The 21,498-nt window shown below is 36.2% G+C and overlaps 1 protein-coding gene across 1 annotated transcript in view; it reads right to left on the reverse strand.

The window, feature by feature from the left end:
* Nucleotides 1-21,498, reverse strand: part of BRCA1 (BRCA1 DNA repair associated) — a 60,643-nt gene that overhangs the window by 24,410 nt on the left and 14,735 nt on the right. Inside the window, 10 exon segments of the mRNA XM_057501527.1 lie at nucleotides 5,057-5,228; nucleotides 9,578-9,666; nucleotides 10,062-10,772; nucleotides 13,362-13,478; nucleotides 14,073-14,149; nucleotides 15,279-15,324; nucleotides 16,252-16,357; nucleotides 17,599-17,738; nucleotides 18,542-18,630; nucleotides 20,871-20,948. Of these exon segments, the coding sequence (XP_057357510.1) occupies nucleotides 5,057-5,228; nucleotides 9,578-9,666; nucleotides 10,062-10,772; nucleotides 13,362-13,478; nucleotides 14,073-14,149; nucleotides 15,279-15,324; nucleotides 16,252-16,357; nucleotides 17,599-17,738; nucleotides 18,542-18,630; nucleotides 20,871-20,948 (1,625 nt within the window).

The following is a 21,498-nucleotide window of genomic DNA, read 5'->3' on the forward strand; positions in this document are numbered from 1 at the left end:
ATACATACAATGGAATATTGCTCAGGCATAAAAAAGAATGAAATCTTGCCATCTGAGACAACATGGATGGACCTATAGGGTATTATGCTAAGTAAAGTAAGTTAGAGAAAGACAAATACCATATGATTTCACTTATATGTGGAATCTAAAGAAGTAAAAAAAATGAACAAACAAAACAAAACAGAAATAGATTCATACAAAGAACAAACTGATAGTTTTCAGCCAGGAGGGTGTTGGGAGGATGGATGAAATAGGTGAAGCGGATTAAGAGATACAATCTTTCAGCATAGGGAACATAATCAACATTGTAACAATTTTGTATGGTGACAGATGGTAATTAGACTTATTGTGGTGAATGTACCATAATGTATATCAATATTAAATCACTGCTGTACCCCTGAAGCTAATACAATGGGTATGTCAATTACTCTTCTCTTCAATAAAAAATGAAAAAAAAAAAAGGTCACTATGGTAGATCTCATTGAGAAGAAGCATTGAGCCATATGAACTACATATTCAACATACTCAATTGTGCCAATTAAAATTGTCATGGAAGACTGTGGAGTTGGGTGAGGGGACTTTTTTTAATCAGGAAATTCACATAAGCCTCTCCTTCCTCTTGTCAACATTTACTCATGGATGTTAACTTCAGGACAAAGTAGACCAATGAATAAGTTTACTATAAAAAATAGAGTAGAAGCTCCTAACAAAAATGTTTTATATAGAGATTTAGAAGAAATTTTCAAAAATGTTTTCAAATCCATAGTAAAATAAAATGTATAAAAATGTAGCACTTAAGAAATTAAATAAAAAGAAAGCCACAAAGAAATAATTTGTCTACAGATCTTCAGGAAAAAAATCAACACACATTGCCCCTACAAGGATGGGATAGTAGATTTACACACATATTCAAACATTAACAATAACATTTTATGTTTTATGCACTAAAATTGATAGTCTAGTCCATTTTTAGACTGAAGATAGTGAAAGCACCCCAAAGAAGAGAACTGTGCTGGGGACAAGACTTTGGGCTTCATTATCTGGAAGATGAACTAAATGAAGATACAGCTACAAAGAAAGCATTTAAGGAAAATACATTTTGAACCACTGCCATAGCAACAGAGTTCCTAGCTTCTCATGCATGAGCTACTGTTTCTCTCTGAACATAAAAATACTGCAAGGCACACTCTGGGACCAAGGCCACCATTCTGAATAATTAAGACTTGAATTCCTAGAAAGCCTCAAAGGAAGCCCTATGGCTGCCAGTAGGACTGGGGCAGGCAGTGACAAAGGAACTTTGAGATGAGTAGGTATCACTGAGATAGTAGTGAAAGAACACTTTCGAGGGCTAACCAAGCCTGCATGTTTCTAAGAACCCTCTGGACTCCATGCCTGTGTCCAGCCTCTCGTCTATGTATCTACACATTTGCCCCTATTAAAAAACCTGCCTGACTATGAAAACCTATATGCTAACAAGTTGGAAAACCTAGGAGAAATGGACAACTTCCTAGAAAAATACAACCTTCCAAGACTGACCCAGAAAGAAACAGAAAATCTAAACAGACCAATTAGCAGCAACAAAATTGAAGTGGTAATCAAAAAACTACCGAAGAACAAAACCCCGGGCCAGATGGATTTACCTCAGAATTTTATCAGACATACAGAGAAGACATAATACCCATTCTCCTTAAAGTTTTCCAAAAAATGGAAGAGGAGGGAATACTCCCAAACTCATTCTATGAAGCCAACATCACCCTAATACCAAAACCAGGCAAAGACCCCACCAAAAAAGAAAATTACAGACCAATATCCCTGATGAACATACATGCAAAAATACTCAACAAAATATTAGCAAACCGAATTCAAAAATACATCAAAAGGATCATACACCATGACCAACTGGGATTCATCCCAGGGATGCAAGGATGGTACAACATTAGAAAATCCATCAACATCATCCACCACATCAACAAAAAGGACAAAAACCACATGATCATCTCCATAGATGCTGAAAAAGCATTCAACAAAATCAACATCCATTCATGATAAAAACTCTCAACAAAATGGGCATAGAGGGCAAGTACCTCAACATGATAAAGGCCATATATGATAAACCCACAGCCAACATCATACTGAACAGTGAGAAGCTGAAAGCTTTTCCTCTAAGATCGGGAACAAGACAGGGATGCCCACTCTCCCCACTGTTATTCAACATAGTACTGGAGGTCCCAGCCATGGCAATCAGACAAAACAAAGAAATACAAGGAATCCAGATTGGTAAAGAAGAAGTCAAATTGTCACTATTTGTAGATGACATGATATTGTACATAAAAACCCTAAAGACTCCACTCCAAAAGAACTAATATCAGAATTCAGCAAAGTTGCAGGAGACAAAATTAACACACAGAAATCTGTGGCTTTCCTATACACTAACAATGAACTGATAGAAAGAGAAATCAGGAAAAAAATTCCATTCACAATAGCATCAAAAATAATAAAATACCTAGGAATAAACTTAACCAAGGACGTGAAAAACCTATGCCCTGAAAACTACAAGACACTCTTACGAGAAATTAAAGAGGACATTAACAAATGGAAACTCATCCCATGCTCCTGGCTAGGAAGAATTAATATCATCAAAATGTCCATCCTGCCCAAAGCAATATACAGATTCGATGCAATCCCTATCAAATTACCAAGAGCATTCTTCAATGAACTGGAACAAATAGTTCAAAAATTCATATGGAACCACCAAAGACCCCGAATAGCCAAAGCAATCCTGAGAAGGAAAAATAAACTGGGGGGCATCTCGCTCCTCAACTTCAAGCTCTACTACAAAGCCACAGTAATTAAGACAATTTGGTACTGGCACAAGAACAGAGCCACAGACCAGTGGAACAGAATAGAGTCTCCAGACATTAACCCAAACATATATGGTCAATTAATATACGATAAAGGAGCCATGGACATACAATGGGGAAATGACAGTCTCTTCAACAGCTGGGGTTGGCAAAACTGGACAGCTACATGTAAGAGAATGAAACTGGATCACTGTCTAACCCCATAAACAAAAGTAAATTCAAAATGGATCAAAGACCTGAATGTAAGTCATGAAACCATAAAACTCTTAGAAAAACCATAGGCTAAAATCTCTTAGACATAAACATGAGTGACTTTTTCATGAACATTATCTCCCTGGGCAAGGGAAACAAAAGCAAAAATGAACAGGTGGGACTATATCAAGCTGAAAAGCTTCTGTACAGCAAAGGACACCATCAATAGAACAAAAAGGAACCCTACAGTATGGGAGAATATATTCATAAATGACAGATCTGATAAAGGGATGACATCCAAAATATATAAAGAGCTCACACACCTCAACAAACAAAAAGCAAATAATCCAATTAAAAAATGGGCATAGGAGCTGAAAAGACAGTTCTCTAAAGAAGAAATTCAGATGGCCAACAGACACATAAAAGATGCTCCACATTGCTTGTCATCAGAGAAATGCAAATTAAAACCACAATGAGATATCACCACACCAGTAAGGATGGCCACCATCCAAAAGACAAACAACAGATGTTGGCGAGGTTGTGGAGAAAGGGGAACCCTCCTACACTGCTGGTGGGAATGTAAATTAGTTCAACCATTGTGGAAAGCAGTATGGAGGTTCCTCAAAATGCTTAAAATAGAAATACCATTTGACCCAGAAATTCCACTTCTAGGAATTTACCCTAAGAATGCAGCAGCCCAGTTTGAAAAAGACAGATGCACCCCTATGTTTATCGCAGCACTATTTACAATAGCCAAGAAATGGAAGCAACCTAAGCGTCCATCAGTAGATGAATGGATAAAGAAGATGTGGTACATATACACAATGGAGTATTATTCAGCCATAAGAAGAAAACAAATCCTACCATTTGCAACAACATGGATGGAGCTAGAGGGTATTATGCTCAGTGAAAGAAGCCTGGAGGAGAAAGACAAGTACCAAATGATTTCACTCATATGTGGAGTATAAGAACAAAGAAAAACTGAAGGAACAAAACAGCAGCAGAATCACAGAACCCACGAATGGAGTAACAGTTACCAAAGGGAAAGGGACTGGGGAGGATGGGTGGGAAGGGAGGGATAAGGGGGGTAAAAAAGAAAGGGGGCATTATGATTAGCATGTATAATGTGGGGGGAGGGCACGGGGAGGGCTGTGCAACACAGAGAAGACAAGTAGTGATTTTACAGCGTCTTACTACGCTGATGGACAGTGACTGTGAAGGGGTATGTGGGGGGGACTTGGTGAAGGGGGGAGCCTAATAAACATAATGTTGTTCACGTAATTGTAGATTAATGATACCAAAAAAAAAAAACCCTGCCTGATGTCCTTGCTGTCTTTCACAAGGTCTTTCCAGTTAGAAACTCAAATTTTCATCTCACTTTCCTTCATTAATGCCACATTATTCCTCAGTGCACACTTCTTGCAGGAAGTTGGCTCTGATCCACCCTATCTGCCTGGTTACCCCAAGTGCCTCCTGGCAGAGATCCATCAGGTCTTGTTGATAACTATAATGTTGGTATAAAGCACCTGGCTCTCCTACATAATTGGACTTTATGTGGATCAAAATACCGTTCCTATAATACAGGACAGGACATCTCTCCCTATAAACTGGAAAGCACATTAAATAGGGCTCTGTGATCTGACATCAGTGTTATAAGGAATATATGTCAGTGTTTTTTTATAAGCTTTCTAAAATGATCAGGTTACCATTTCCAATATTCTCCATTATATTCAGCTTCCTATGGGTTCCCCACAGTATCTCCTCATTGTAGGCACTCAGTCAAACAATAATACTTAATGATTATCTTGATCCACTCTGAATAGTGAATTAGTTCTGAGCAGGGACTAGAACTAAGGCTCTAAAATTACTCACAGATTGACTCAGCAAATATACACGGAGGAAAGATCATAAAATGTTGGAGCCAGGTCCACACTTTTCAGATTACAAAGGCTTAGGGAGAAGAATTTTGCTTAAGATAACAGAGCTTGGCCAATATTACAAACCTTTTTCTGATGTGTTTTGTTCCAGATTTAGCTGGTCCTCAGGGGCACAAGAATCAGCTATGAGGAAAGGGGGGCTGTTAGAAGGCTGGCTGCTGTGCTGCTCTAACACAGCTTCCAGTTCGGCCATTTCCTGTTGGAGCTTTATGAGGTTATCTTGCATGGTATCCCTCTGCTGCAAACACAAGAAATAACATCAAAAAAGTTATACTTTTTTAGAAACTTGCCAGAAAACAAGAATATGTCACCCCAGTTAATTTTAACATGGGAATTGAAATAATCTAGTATGGAACTATGAGTTCTGGCTGAACACCTTCTAATCTAACCATACTCAGGCAATTAATTCCCATGAAATAATTTCAGAATGATGTTAGAGGGGGAAAAAAAGTCTTCAAATTCACCCAAATAGACTTGCTTTATTATGATGTCCTTTTGAAGTTGATATTTTTTTTTTAAAGGACTGGAAAAAAATAATTAAGGTCCTTAACCACTTTTAATCTTTAAAATTAGCATGACTGTTAACATTTACAGAGGCTGTGTTTCAAAGATTTGGTAATGTGGGACTCTTAAGAGATTTGCGTTAGTCCATGTAGAAATGTCTCTGATTTCTGGCTTATGAGAACTCTTCCTTTTCTGGGATTCTTTGAACATTTAATTTTGAACAGAAACAGCAAAGATAAATTAATTTATCTATTTGTTCATTTAACAACTATTTGTTGGTCATCTGTTATATGCCAGGCACTGTCTTAATGCTATAGATACAGCTATTATGGTGCTGCCATTCTAGATGGGGACCAGGGACCTGGAGAGCATCACAGAGAAGGACCTGCTAAAGGGAAGGATCTAACAGAAAGAGTCCTAGGAAAGCCTGCAAACAGTTATTGTTTTCAATTCAGATAATCGGTTCTTCTTGCCTATCGGACTCCTGATGTTTATTTCTCCCTTTCAGGAAGAAATTTGCTAAATCTAAGGTTTCTGATGAGCAAAGCATTTGGTAAGTAATGAACTTTCCAAAATATACATTCTTTATCACTTTTAGAAGGAACATCAATGGTTGCCAGCAAACAGACTGTTTCACCCTCTGTTTCTTCTTCTTCTGATCCTTGAAAATGACTTTGCCCTCTACTAAAAACAAGCTATCTACTTCCTCCTGCAACACTGAGTTCATAGCTTCCCGGAGGTTTTTATGATCAGAAAATGCATTCCCAGCTTCTGAAAGTCTCCCACTCCTCCCTGAGAGGCTTTGCTGCCAATGTCTGCAGCACTGTCACTGCCACCACGTGGTGACTGTGAGTAGTTCCATCACTGAGTGAACCCTAGCCAAGGGCTTGCCTGGGTAAATCTGGAATAAAACCACACATACAGCTGAAAAGGCTTCGAAGCTGTGTCAGTCATGGCTGTCACAACCAAAACATCTAACCTTTGTGTGGCCATTAAATAGATTAGAAAAAAAAAATAGCAGTGGGAGAATTATACTTTGATAACTTTCCACTGGATTTCCCCAAAGGAATTACTTTATAATTTGAATAAATGCCCGTGTAGGCAATTGGCTAAATACATTTAGGAGAGCAAAACCAAATTGGTTATTCAAGTTGTCTTGATTCTAATTCTTAAGTGTTTCTTGAATTAGCCCTATTTTTTTTTATAGAAATTTTATTATACGTAATTCTGTAATATACCTGTTAATAAGTAATTATTAATTTTTTATTATTTGTTGACAAGTAGTTTATTAGTAAGAAGTATTAGAAAAACAAACCCAAACTTATTTATTGGATATCATAATACAAAGCTAAATTTTATTCTACATTTTCAGGCACAGCTATAATCAAAACGTTTCCTTCCTTATTTCTGGTAAAAGGTTATGTTTTCCCAAGTCTCCTTAATGGTAAGGCTTACTTAGATTTGTGGCAGTAGAGAATCCTTGGCTCCTTGGAAGACTCAATGAATCAGAAAAATTAGCCCTACTCTTATATTCCCACTATGCTACTCTGATCTCTACTTTTAATACAGCTACATTACTATGGAAGTTCCCTAAAAGCCATGTTTATATCTCTTTCTTCCATAAGGATCTTAGTGGTATACCACTGCTCAGATATTGATACTTCCTAAACAAGCATAATTATTGCTCGTTATTGCCCTCAGGATATAGTCCAAATCCCTAAGCATAGTATTCAAAAGGCCCTTCACATGCTGATTTAATCTCTTATTTCTTCCCCAAACCACACATATGCTCTGTTTTCCAGTCATACAGGACAACTCTGTGTTTCCTGGGCATTGTCATGCCTCTGTGCCTTTGCCTTGATTGCTGCCTCCCTTTATTTGGAAAAATTCTCATCTTTCAAGGTCCAGCTTGAAAGATAACCTCTGCTTCGGAAGTCTTCATCAGTAATACACCTCCTATTAGGAACAGATGATCCCTCACTACTTCGTTCACACTGCTAATGCGTTAGTATGTTGAGGAATACATGACCCTTCTTGATGGGAGGAATCCTTCCCTGGTCATTTTTGTATCCCCAACACCAGCACATAGTAAGTACTCAGTAAATGTTTAATTCAGAAATGAATTAATGAATTAGTTAGTCTTTGATTAAAAAAAGAAACTAACAATGCCAAATTAGGATTTCCCTATATCCTATATACTTCTCCTCAATTCTAGATAAACAGAGGGAAAAGATGCCACTTCAATCATTTTGCCTGTCTGTGCTACTCTAGTTTTAAGTTAGCCCTGAAATTTGACATCAGCTCTTTTTTGGGTGGATTCTTGATAATAACACTGTAAAATCAATTTTGAACAAATACACATATCTTTGGGAATAAGATCAAGGAATATGAAAAACAAGGAGGTAGGTTACTGAATGTCAACTATAACAACATGGCTAAAGCAGGTGGAATCAGAAACTGAAAACTACAACTTTAAAGCACAAGAGACAAAAAGGTGAAAGACATGCTGACAGAGGCCCAAATGCACACCCAGAAAAGATTATAGGATGCAGAGAAAAGGCCTCCTAAGTCTTTTCATTAATTTAGTCACCATGGCAATCTTACAGACATGAAGAATACCAGTGACAACTCAGGTACTGAATAGGCAGTTGTCTCAAGGTGTGACACCAGCAGGCCTCAGTGCTAGAGCGATTTGCTCTGCAGAGAAAAGAGGCAGTAGAAGACAAGCCCTCTCTATCTACAATCCTCAGAGCAATGCCAAGATTTAGAAGATTATTAAACTGGACACCACCCAGTGCTGGCAATGGTAAAGGAAATCGGGAACTATCAAGTACCATAATGGCTTGAAGAGCATAGGTTGGTTCAATCTTGCTAAAGAACAATTTAATATGTATCAAAGACCAAAAATTACAGTCCTAGGAATTTATACTTAGGAAATTATTGGGGATGCAGGAAAATATTAAGCTATCAAGATACTACTACAGTGCTGTTCATAAGAGCAAACTGTGTCTCCTACCCTGAAACCCTCATATTCAGCAATAGGTCAAATAAGTCATGGCCATGCAAAGGTTAGAATACTATATAATAATTAAAAAATAAAGTCACTGAAGAAAATTTAATGACACAGTAAAAACTTTGTTATGATGTAAGTATATAGTTATTACCTGAATATTTTTTAAAGATAAAGTATACACACACACATCTTTAGGAAGATGAGTGAAATATATATCAAAAAGTTAATAGTGATTATTTCTGGATAACTCATAGAACTCAGTATTATAAATAATTAATATAAATGCATGGTATAAAATTCAAGGCACAAAAGGATATTCAGAAAAAAGTAACATTTCCTCCTTTCTCTTCTCCCAGTCATCTATTTCCCCACCTGAAGGCAACTGCTATAAAACTGGTTCTGTGAGGAAGATGATGTTAATTTTTAAATGTTGTGATAGAGAATGCTTTTTCTAGGAGATTATTCTGCCTGGAGTACTGAAATACTCATGTTACCAAATGCTATAGATATGACAAAACTGTTATTCCCTTTATAAGTAAGCAAAATATTGGTCTTAACCAATAGGTTCAGGAAGTAAAATGGTGTACTTTCGTTCTTAAAGAAAAAAGATGACTTACAGGCATGAAAGAACTAGCAGATTAAAAAAGAAATATCCACAAAACAGTGAAAGGTATGATGAGTGGAATATATACCAATATGACAGTCTCTAACTGGAAGGGAATTCTGTAGGCTTCAGTTTGGTACTGAGAATAAACACCCCTCTCTGTGATACAGAAATGCTTTCACATGTTTTTTTATAGTGCAAATGGGTGTTAACAGCTTAGCTTACTCCTTAAATTCAGTTATTTAGTGTTCTGCACTAGCAAGGTGGAGTGTATGTGTGTGTATGAAATAAAAAATAGCATGAGGTCCATCCAGGTGCTTACAATCTAACTTGAGGAGACAAGATACCACACACAACTGTTACACCATTAATTCTAAGGGATTACATAAGCAAATGTTAAGAATGCAAGATGCTACTACTGAATGCAGAGTTCACCACACATAACACATCCAAACATGCTTTTTACCTGAGTGGTTAAAATTCCGCTCTGAGAGGACTGCACTGAATAGGCTTCAGAGAGGCTTGCTTCACTCTCGTACCCGTATGCTGCTTCACCTTAAGTTATAATAAGAATAGAGATTCAGGTGTAAAAACAAACAGCAAATACTCCAACTTGCTGGATCTGTTTCTTCCCATTGGCAGGACAAATTTCACTTTCATGTCACACAAAATGATTATATTCCTTGTGCTGGAACACCCAGATTTCCTTAGAGATCATTTAACAATAAAACCCAGAAACAGGTCTACTAACAATTAGGGCATTAAATCTCAGTCAAATAGAGAAGATGTTCTAGCTAGGTGAAGGACTTTTAAGGAAAAGCATCTTAGGAGGACCATGTTTAAAGTTTAAGAAGCAGTTACTTTAACTGTACTTGGAAACTCATAAAATAAACATTTAGCTCTTTTCTATAAAGTAGATGAGGGCTAACACAAAAACCTGGTTCCAATACCTAAGTTTGAATCCACACTCTGATCTTCTTGGGGATTATCCTCCTCCAGGCAAGTTCCCTTTTCATCATCATCTGAAACCAATTCCTTGTCACTCAAAACTTCCTGGATTTCAGACTGATGGCTCACTTGTTTGGAAGGAGGATCAAGCATCAAGAAAGGATCCTGGTTGTTTGTATTAGCAGTCAAGTCTTCCAAAGCACTGCACTGTGAAGAATATAAGCTACTAGAACATCTCGCTTCCCCACTAAGGTGATGTTCCTGGGATGCCTTTGCTGATGTTATCTGGTTACTGCAGTCATTTAAGCTATTCTTCAATGACACTAGGTTTTCCTCTGTTTTCTTAGATAGACCTTCTGCGGCAACAGCATTATGACTGGTGGATTGAGAAGGTGTACTGGTTACTTTACCAAACAGTAAGTGCTGGAAGCAAGGAAGCTCTTCATCCTCACTAAACATGTTCTCTTCTGAAAACTCTACTATCCCAGCTCCTCTTTGGTGACTCTGAGACAAACTTGTATGGACTACAGGGCTTGGGCTCCTTCTGAATTCTCCTTTTTGGACACTTTTGCTAAAAACAGCAGATTTTTCCTTAATACCAGTTTCAGTAAAGCTGATATTTTCCTTTATTTCATCACCATTTAATATGTCATCAGGTGTCTCAGAACAAACCTGAGAAGCATGACTACTTCCCATAGGTTGTTCTAGGTTATCTGAAATTAGACATGGAGAGAAATCAGCATTAACAACCTGAACTACTCCTTCTTTTTCTCCTTGTCTTTTAATTTCAGGGTGTTTACAATTACCTATAGGAAGACTTTGCTTATAGACTTCGGGTTGCATAAGACCTAATCTGAGCACAGCACTTAATTTAGGTCCTCTGTTTCTACCTAGTTCTGCTTGAATGTTTTCACCACTGGAACTTACTTCATTAATACTAGAGCCTACTTCATCAGTACTGGAACCTACTTCATTAATACTGCTGGAGCTGCCATCTTTACAACTGCTTCCTCTAATGTTATTCTGGCTAATTGTGCTCACAGTACTTTGAATGATGCACTTGTTTCCCATTGCTTTTTCAGATGACATTGAATGTTCCACAGACTTTTCCTCTGACAGGTTTTCCTTACATATTGTTTTAACAGATGACCTGATGGGAGAAACTGATGGTATATGATATGAGTTTTGTGAAATTCCAGGTTTATCTGCAAAAATAAGTTCAGTTTTATTGCCTCTGAACTGAGATGACTGACAATGCCTAGAGACTCCTTTTATGCCAAATTTTACATAATCACCTGGCTTCTCATCTTTCTGACTAACCACAAGAAGGCCTGCAGTTGTATGAATTGTTTGAACATGTTTGATTTCAGACTCTTTCTTTCCCTCATTTTCTTCTTTTTGTCCATATGTAAGAGTGACTTTTGGACTTTGTTTCCCTAAGGACCCAGAATGGCCACTGACTGCTGCACATTCTTTTTCTGGATTTCCCATATTTGAAAACTGAGCAAACGACTGATGCTTTGAAACCTTGAATGTATTCTGTAAGTACTGCTTATCAAGTTTATTCTCTTCCATTCCTATGCTTGTCTCCTGAGTGTGGTTATCTTCATGTCTCAATAGATCCTTAAAGCTCTCTGTGTCATTTCTAATATCTTTCGAACCACAATAGGTAAGTTCCTTGGGGTTTTCAATTGCTGCACACAGACTTGTACACTGATTTGGTGCTGTTTTTGTTTTCCCTAGGGTGTCAGCTTCCAGTAATGAGATACTATCCTGAGTGCCGTAATCAGTATCAGGTACCAATGAAATACTGTTACTCTCTAAAGATCTTTCAGTTTGCAAACCTCCTTCTCTACATAATATCACATCTTTGGGGACTTGGGTAAGAATTGTTTCTAGATTCTTTTCTATTTCTTCTCTTTGAAGGCTAGGATCAACAAACTCTTGAAGTTTATTAGAACTTGAACATTTAGTAAAAAAAACAGGTATGTTTGTTAAATTTGGTTCTGGAAAAGTGTCACTGGTAAATCTTTTACTTATTTGTTCATTTGGCTTATTACTCTTCTTGGCTCCACATGCAAGTCTATCTTCCTTGAGTTGAAGCTTTTTGGCATGTTTGACTGGTATTTGGTTTTTCTTCATCTCTTCACTGCTAGAACAACTATCAATTTGTAGTTCAGTATGTTTAGGGGGGCTTGGATTTCCACTGACTACTAATTCAAGTGCATGAATGTGCCTGGTAGAAGACTTCCTCCTCAGCCTATTCTTCTTAAGTACTTTTGAACTATGGATATTTAATTCTAGTTCCATATTGCTTATATTGCTGGTTATAGGTTCAGCTCTAGTTCTGAGAGCAGATTCTTTTTTCAATGATTCTGTTGGGTTGGCATTTTTCTCTTTCTGAACATAATCACCTTTTGTTTCATTCTTATGACCGTTATTTGTTCTATTCATCACAAGACCATTCTGCTCTATTTGGTCGGTTCCCTCAGTTATCTTTTCAGTCTTTTGAACAACTTCCAAATCTACTTTCTTGATAAAATCATCAGGATGAAGGCCTGATGTAGTTCTCCTCTTACGCTTTAGTCTGTTTGTGAGGGGATACTCTTGTGTGATCTGAGGTTCTACTGCAGATGTTCCAATAATTAGATCTTCAGTTATGTGGCTCAAGTGAGAGAGACTTGCCTTCCTCCGATAGGTTTTCCCAAATATTTTATCTTCAATATTACTCTTTACTGGTTTGGAATGGCCTCTTTTACTTTCACATATTAAAGCATCATGAGGATCACTGACCATTAAGTCTATTTTCTCTGAAGAACCACAATTTTCATCTACTTCATTTGGAACTTCTACTGCACCAGCTACTTCAGTGTTTGATTCAGACCTCCTATCACATGAATCATCAGAAGTTAACATTTTATCACTTCTGGAAAACCACTCATTAACTTTCTGTATGCAACTATTTAGTGTTATCCAAGGAACATCTTGAGAATCTCTAGGACTGTCAGAGCACGAAGGTTTTTGCTTATTCAGTTCTTTTCTCCCATACAGGGGATCTGCATTCGGAGCTAACTTTTTCTCTGTGCTGACAGCCTGCCTATCGTTACATGTTTCCTTACATTCAGCCCATCTGCTTTGCAGGCTCCTCACTAAGCCAGGCTGTTTGCTTTTATTACAGAATTCAGCCTTTTCTACATTCATTCTGTCTTTAGTGAGTAATAAACTGCTGTTCTCATGCTGTAATGAGCTGGCATGAGTATCTGTGCCACATGGCTCCACATGCAAGTTTGAAACAGAAATACCCTGATACTTTTCTGGATGCTTCTCAGTTGCATGCTTCTTAGCAGTGGTCAAATCTTTATTACTGGACTGATGAGGTTCAAGATTTGCTATGTCCTTTTCAGAACACTCACAAGCAGCTGAAAATATACAAAAACAACCATATGTACAAACTAAATTATCATGAAAAAACACATACTTAAACAACTTGGGGGTAGAATAAAGCAATTGGCTCTTTTTAGAGAAACTAACCTCATATACTACCAAGTATACTGAAGATGTAGCTCATACTCTTTCAATTAATTTCTGTTTAGCTAGATACTCATTATTTCCACTCATGATAATTAAATTTCAGAATTCTCCCTATTTATAAACCACACCTCCTATTTCCATGACCTCTAACAGTGAACTAAGCAGACTGTTGAGCATCAGACATAGAACGCTCTATCTTCAGATGCATAGTCCCTGTATTAAAAGCCATACAGCAAATGATGAAATATAAACACATCAATTAAAAGTAAAAGGCAACAACCAATTACATAGGGTACCATTACAATTACATCAGTCTAGAGCTATTGAAATAGATCAAGCTGTACCATGACATCTGAGAAAGATTTTCTAATTTTGCCAAGAGATGTGAATTATAAATGTCCCAAATGGTCTTCTGAATAATCTAATTACAGTACTATGTCTACCCATTCTCTCTCCAGTGCCTGTGGAAGACTTGCCATTACCCTTTTTTCCAGGATTCACACTGGCTTCAGCCCTGGCACTTGGAGGGGTAATTTGTAATAGTTCATGGTCTCCCGCACTATAAGGAAAAGACAGAGTCTTAATGAGAAACACTATTTATGTCAGAGTTGTCAAATGAGCAAAATCAAGTATTTTAGCTCCTCTAGATAGGGTTGCAGTGAACTGATCAATTTGATTCACTTTTTGAAATCTGCTCTCTCCTTAAGTAACGTCTACTCACAACAGAATGGTCAAAGATTGAGGACACAATCACATAATTCAAAGCAGTAGTGTAGAACATTGCTTTATAGACATGCAAATGAGAATCAAAATTTAAGTGATAGCCAAACAATAGCCAGAAGATAACAAAGAAAAAAAAAACAAAACTTAAAAGTATATCTTAATGAGAATATAAGAACAAAGATATCTAAACAAAGGGGGCACTGGGATGGAGCAGACATTCCAATAGAATGCAAAGAATGTACCACTTGGCACACTGCCTACTGCCTTTGGTGCCTCTTTTCAGGCTAAAAATCATTTCCTCCCAATTGAGAGATTAGGAAAAGGTCATTTGCAAACAAAATCTGATTGACAATGAAAACATCTGGCTTTAGACAAGCCATCACAGATCTTAGGACCAAGCAATAACTCCTAAGGAAAGCAATCTGACAGGTAACCCAGTTGCAGGATACTTAAATTACTGTATAATTTATGCAGATAAAGTTTGAAGGATGGGATTAAGAAAGAGAGAAGGGTAACATCTTTCTGTGTTGACAAATAGTAACTACACTAGTTGGGGTGAGGATTTAATAATGTATATAACTGTTGAACACAATGTTGTATACTTAAAACCAATATAATATTGTATATAACTATACTTCAATAAAAAAAAAAAGAAATGGGAAGGAAAGAATTGAAAACAGTCTTTTAATGCTTTCATCTGCCATAATTACTACTCTGTCAATACTACTGTACATGAGGAACTAAGCTAGAGCATAACCATCTGCTGGAAGCAAGTCTGTGCAGAGTTCTGTTATTTTAAACTCTTTTGAATTCCTTACTAAGAAATAAAACAAACAAAAGGGTATTTTCTAAGCTATAAAATAAGAAGATTAAAGTAGTAAATTCTAACTTAAAAGAAGTAAAAATCTTAATATTAACTTAGTACAAAATGAGAGCTTCTTAGACAAAGGCTTGCTTTGACTTACCTGCAACAATTTGCCTTATTAACTGTTTCTTCAGAAGAATCAGATCCTAAAAAAATTTCCCCAAATAACAATAAAAGGATTTTTATTGAAAGTTTTAAACTAAAAAAATATACTTGTTGCAAAACAGATATTCATATAAGAAATATTACAGAGCACTCAATATATGGCAGGCACAATGACACCTGTCAGGCATTACAGAGAAGTGGTTATTATAAGCACAGGTTCTGAAGCCAGAATTCCTAGATGTGAATCATAGCTCCACCACTTACTAGCTTTACTACTTTGGCAAAATTTCTTTACCTCTAAAATAGGTATAATAGTAACTACCTCAGAGGTTTGTCATGCATCTAAAATGGGTTACACTAATAAAGCACAAAAGTGCCTGCACTATAGGAAGAACTCCTAAATATGTGCTGTTATAATTATTTTGATTCATGCCATAACACCTGTTGTTAAGGGACTTACAATTTTAAGAGGGGGAAAGACATACAAGTAACTTCAGAAGGACACAGCAAGTGCTATGGTAAACATATGATGGTGTCTGGGAGCCCAAAGAAGGGTCACTCTTCACAATTATATTCTAAAAGATAAGACAATTAGAGAGGCCTATTTGAATTCAACTCAGTTCTTCTTGAAAGTCTAGTTGACTATAATTTATCTTGGATCCCTCCAAGTACTGTAGCCAGCCCATCGTGTTCTTTTGTATCTGTTCTCCATCTTTCCAAAATCTATTCACACATTCTTATAACCAGACAATCTTTCTTTTGCTATCTTTATAAAGTAAGGGTCTTCAAGCTGACAGCTACATCTTTTACATTACTTATAATACACCAAAACAGTAGTAAAATTATTTTACTTTCACTTCCCAAAGCTCTCTGCCATTGTATAAATTATGACCAAGGTTTTTGGTAAAACAATAAGACAAAGAAAACAGCAACTCTAATTCTAAAATGATGAAATCTGAGCCTCTTACCCAATTCAATGTAGACAGACTTATTCTTAGGTTGTATCTGCTGTTTTGTTCTCAGAGATCTCACAATTCCAAGGTCAGAGAGTTGAATACTAAGACTGGTTTCCTGCTAAGCAGTACAGTAAAGAATGATCAACTAATTGTTGGTCTGTGCATTTTTTTTCCCTAAGGAGAAACTCAAGGCCATGGGCAAAAAAAATCATAATCAATTAGCTAACATTTATGTCACCTGGAAAAAACACTTGGCAAACTATATACCAAAATGTATGAGTTATGAGTGGTTTGAATAATTTTTTTCCTCTCTATTGTTTTAAATTTTCTAAACTGAATATGAATTATCTGAATATGTAATTTTTTAAGTACAACAGAAGCATATTTTGAAACTAACACTTTACAGTACAGTTAGGGAATGAGATTCACTTAGTAAACATTTCCAATAACATCTGATAATAGGGTTGGCAATAAGATAAAATTAATTTTTAAAAAAGATAAATGAAAACAATAAAAACCCAGAAATCCTAAGAACATTCAGTACAGGAAAGAATACTTAAAAACCCAACATTACTTTGATGAAGCGTTCCTTCTTTTGAGCCTTTCAACATCTACTGAACAATGAATGCTGGAACCATGAATACTATTATTTTTAAGATATCCATTATTCATTCACATGAGTTGCAACAGAGCAAATCACTGCATTTTTTTTTGACAATTATACCTTTTAACTGAAGTGATTTTCAAATGTTAAAAACGGATTTTTTTTTCAGGCAACTTCTCAGAGAATATAAAAAGGAAGCTACTTCCTCATGCCTGGAGAATTGCTGAAAAATGATTATTTTAAAAACTAGCAACCTTAAAGGGGTAAGGGAATGGGTGAAATAGGTGAAGGCAAAAAAAAAATTCATGGGAACGCTTGGTGATGGTTATGTGAGTGTATACACATCAAAATTCATTGAGCTATACACTAAGATTTGTGCATTTATTGTATGTACATCAATAAAAATTATTGAAATTAAAATTAATTGAATTAAAAAAACCAAAAATTAAGAAAACTAGCAAGCTTAAAACTTACAACCATCAGTGACTTTGTGGCTACTTTAGACAAGCATCAGAATGGAATAAAGCACGAAAGTGGGGGAAAAGCTGTATAAAGTCTTTCTTGCCTCTCTTGCCTGGTACACAGGCCTTCTCTCAACTCCTCTAACTCCTGTTTATTAGAACACTTGTCTAATCACTGAATTTATTTTACTTTGTTTACTGACTTTTTACATAAACCCATGAGCATCTAGCACATCCACTAATTCACACTGCTCAACAAAGAGATGTTACCAGAATAAATGAAAATGGCTTTACCAAGGTAGGATTTTCAGGTTCATTCTGTCGAAGTCTTCTGGCGCGGTTTCGGTAGCCCATACTCTGGATGATAGAAACTTCCTCCTTTAGATGCTCAGGAGAGTTATTTTCCTTTTTTGAAAAGTTGTAAGTGTTTGTAACTGTGAATTACAAGGGAAAACATTATTTTTGCAGTTAGAAAAGAAGTGTTAATTGTGATCAATAACCAAGAGAAATCCTGGGTATACTCTTTATTGTGCTAAGCCGATGCTTTTTTTTTTTTTTTTGTAGATAATTATTTTTTATTGAAGGGTAGTTGACACACAGTATTACATTAGTTTCAGGTGTACAACACAGTGATTCAACATTTATATACATGATAATTCTAGGTACCAGCTATCACCATACCAAGTTGTTAAAATATTTTGACTATATTCCTTATGCTGTAGATTACATCCCGGTTACTTATTTATTTTACAATTCTAAGCCGATGCTTTAAGGGTTACCTACAATTAAAAAAAAAATCAACTTTGGAAATTCTACTCCTGGGAAACAAACAGAGACCATCAAAGTTACTTCTAATCTTTTCTTTCCATCTTAATACTAAAAAATTTGGCTATAATACCATATTTCATTGAATCTAAGTTACCAGTGATGTAAGATACACCATTATTTTCTGTACCACTAAAAATGAAACCAGTAAATTAAACAATGACACACAATGGATGGTAAATTGCTCTCAATTTTGAAGATGCTAAAATGTGAAAAATGTGCACCTTAGGGTCAATAAAATAAGGTGAGAGACTGGTGGGAGTGATTTAAAAAATAGATTATAGATGAAAGAGCCAAAATTAACCTAGACCAAAAGGTCTTATCACCTATTCATGAAAATAACTGCTCAAATGTCCTGAGTTTTAATGGACAGCCACTTGAGCATTGGCCCCTGGGATTATGCAACACTTACACTCTAATCCTGTGTCAAGCTCAAAAGCATGAATGATTTTCAATAGCTCTTCAACAAGTTGACTAAATCTTGTGCTTTCCTGTAGGCTTCTGAAATTAAAATTGTTTGAGATACACTTAGCAAGTGATTAACAACTTTTCTAGGACACTAAAATAAGGAAAGATATGTAAACAAAAAAAAATATGCAGCAATAATAGAAAACCTATATTCAAAGAACAGTTATTAGTGATATCATACTATAACCAAAACATCATTGACATCAGAACAAACTGTGTAGCAGTACTGGATGTTGTTACACTTTTGCCATTCAAGCCCACCAAAAGCCTATAACTACCTAAAACAATTTTACTCTGAATCCTTAGTAGAGATCCATTACATAGAGAATTTGCTATCCTTTTTTTTAAAATTAAAGTATCATTGATAATCTTATGTTGGTTTCAAATACACAACACAGTGGTTCAACATTCACCCATATTATCAAGTCCCTCACCCCTTGTAGTGTGGTCACTGTCCACCAACACAGTAAGATGTTACAGAATCATTAACTGTATTCTCTGTGCTGTTCTATCATCCCCAATACCAATCTATACTGTGATTGCAAATTTTATTGTTTCCCTTAATCCCCTTCTCTCTCCACTCCCCACCCTCTCTATCTCCTCTGGTAACCACCAGTCCCTTCTCGGTGTCTATCAGTCTACCGCTATTTTGTTCCTTCTGTTTTGCTTTGTTGTTATACTCCACAAGCAAGTGAAATCATTTGGTATTTGTCTTTCTCTGTCATTTGGCTTATTTCACTGAACATAATACCCTCTAGAGCCATCCTCTATATGCAGCAATAGTAGAAAACTATATTCAAAGAATATAATAACTATGCAAATGGGAGGATTTCTTTACTTTTTATGGCTGAATAATATTCTATTGTATATATGTACCATATCTTCTTTATCCATTCATCTCCTGATGGACACTTAGGTCACTTCCCAATCTTGGCTATTGTAAACAGTGCAGTGATAAACATAGGGGTGCATATGTCTGTTTGAACCAGGGATCTTGTTTTCTTTGGGTAAATTCCTCAGAATGGAATTACTGGGTCAAATGATATTTCTAGTTTTAGTTTTTTGAGGAACCTCCATATTGCTTTCCACAACAGTTGCACCAATTTACATTTCCACCAACAGTGTAGGAGGGTTCCCATGAGAACTTGCTATTCTTAACATATGAACCCCATCTACCCAACCTCCAACTTCTACCTTTCAGGGATTTCTTTCAAATATCATTACAGTATTTCAAAAATTGAGATAGATGATACTATCCAAAGAGATTTTGGTTTAGGGAAGTTGTAGGGCAATATGATTCATTTATCCTTTTAAATTCCCAAGTGACTACCAGGTGTCAAACACTGAAAAAACACTGTTGACTCAGACAGACAAAGCCAGTACCTTAACAAGAGCTTACATCCTGGCTGGAGGGATGCACAGTATATAAATACATTGTGTGTAAGTAATTAAGTAGAAACAAATGCAAAGAAGAAAAAACAAAGGATCTAGAGACAACAGGGGCCAGGTGGTACAGTCCTACTTTAGATAAGACTGCAGTTCTTTCAGCATTCAGAAGCATTAGAAAAAGGCAACGAACTGCTAATTACTGTATAAGGCATACAGATGTACCACAGAACTTGCAGGAAAATAACTTCAGAAATTTACTTTGTCATCTAAAGAATGTAAAAACTCTTTTATACATTTTTCTACTGATGAATGGTTTGATAGGAACACCAGGTATGTTATAATAATTATTTTTTAATTAATTATTTTTTATTAAGGTATCATTGATATACACCCTTATGAAGATTTCACATGAAAAACAATGTGGTTACTACATTCATCCATATTATCGAGTCCCCCCTATACCCCATTGCAGTCATTGTCCATTAGTGTAGTAAGATACCACAGAGCCACTACTTGTCTTCTCTGTGCTAGTTTTCCCCATGATCCCCCCCACACCATGTGTGCTAATCATAATACCCCTTAATCCCCTTTTCCCTCCCTCCCCACCCCTCCCTTCGGTAACCTCTAGTCTCTTCTTGGAGTTTGTGAGTTTGCTGCTGTTTTGTTCCTTCAATTTTGCTTCATTGTTACACTCCACAAATGAGGGAAATCATTTAGTATTTGTCTTTCTCTGCTTGACTTATTTCACTGAGCATAATACACTCTAGCTCCATCCTTGTTGCAAATGGCCGGACTTGTTTCTTTCTTATGACCAGCTATGTTATTAAGGAATTTCTACTTTTTCCTGTTGCTTCCAACCTCCCATCACTACCCAAATTATATACCTTTTGGTTATATTATTCTTACACAAAGGACATTGTGAAGGTCCTTTCTTCTGGCTGAGAAGTTTCAGCATACAAAATCTGTAAATTATAAAGAATGAAAAGAACAATTCAAGTTACTTTTTTGTAGAAAGAATATTCAAAAGGCAAATAGCCATGAAAAGATAATCTCACAACTGCCCTTAAGAGCTATTTTAAAGGTAATGGCAGGTGAATTACAACCAATGGCTTTCTTTAATTGTTTTTAGGAGCTGCATAAGCAGAAAATCAAACTACATAAGCAATGATCTATGAAAACCGAACTTACATGCATATGGCTTACTGTTATGATCAAATAAAACTTATTAAAAAGTTAATATGGCATACTTGATATATCCATAATTATTTCATGCTGCATAATCAGACATAAATGGTAAGTAGTTCAAGTAAAATGATTATAATTAGTTTAAAAACTAAGCACCTTATTATAAAGCTGCAGTAATTAAGACAGTGTGGTGATGGCATAAGGACAGACATATATATCCATGGAATAGAATTGAGAGTGCAGAAAAATCCACACATCTATGGTCAATTAATTTTCAACAATGGCGCCAAGACAATTAAATAGAAAACAAATAGTCTTTCAACAAAT

The sequence above is a fragment of the Manis pentadactyla genome, chromosome 4 (assembly GCF_030020395.1).
Source record: "Manis pentadactyla isolate mManPen7 chromosome 4, mManPen7.hap1, whole genome shotgun sequence".
NCBI classification, from domain to species: domain Eukaryota; kingdom Metazoa; phylum Chordata; class Mammalia; order Pholidota; family Manidae; genus Manis; species Manis pentadactyla.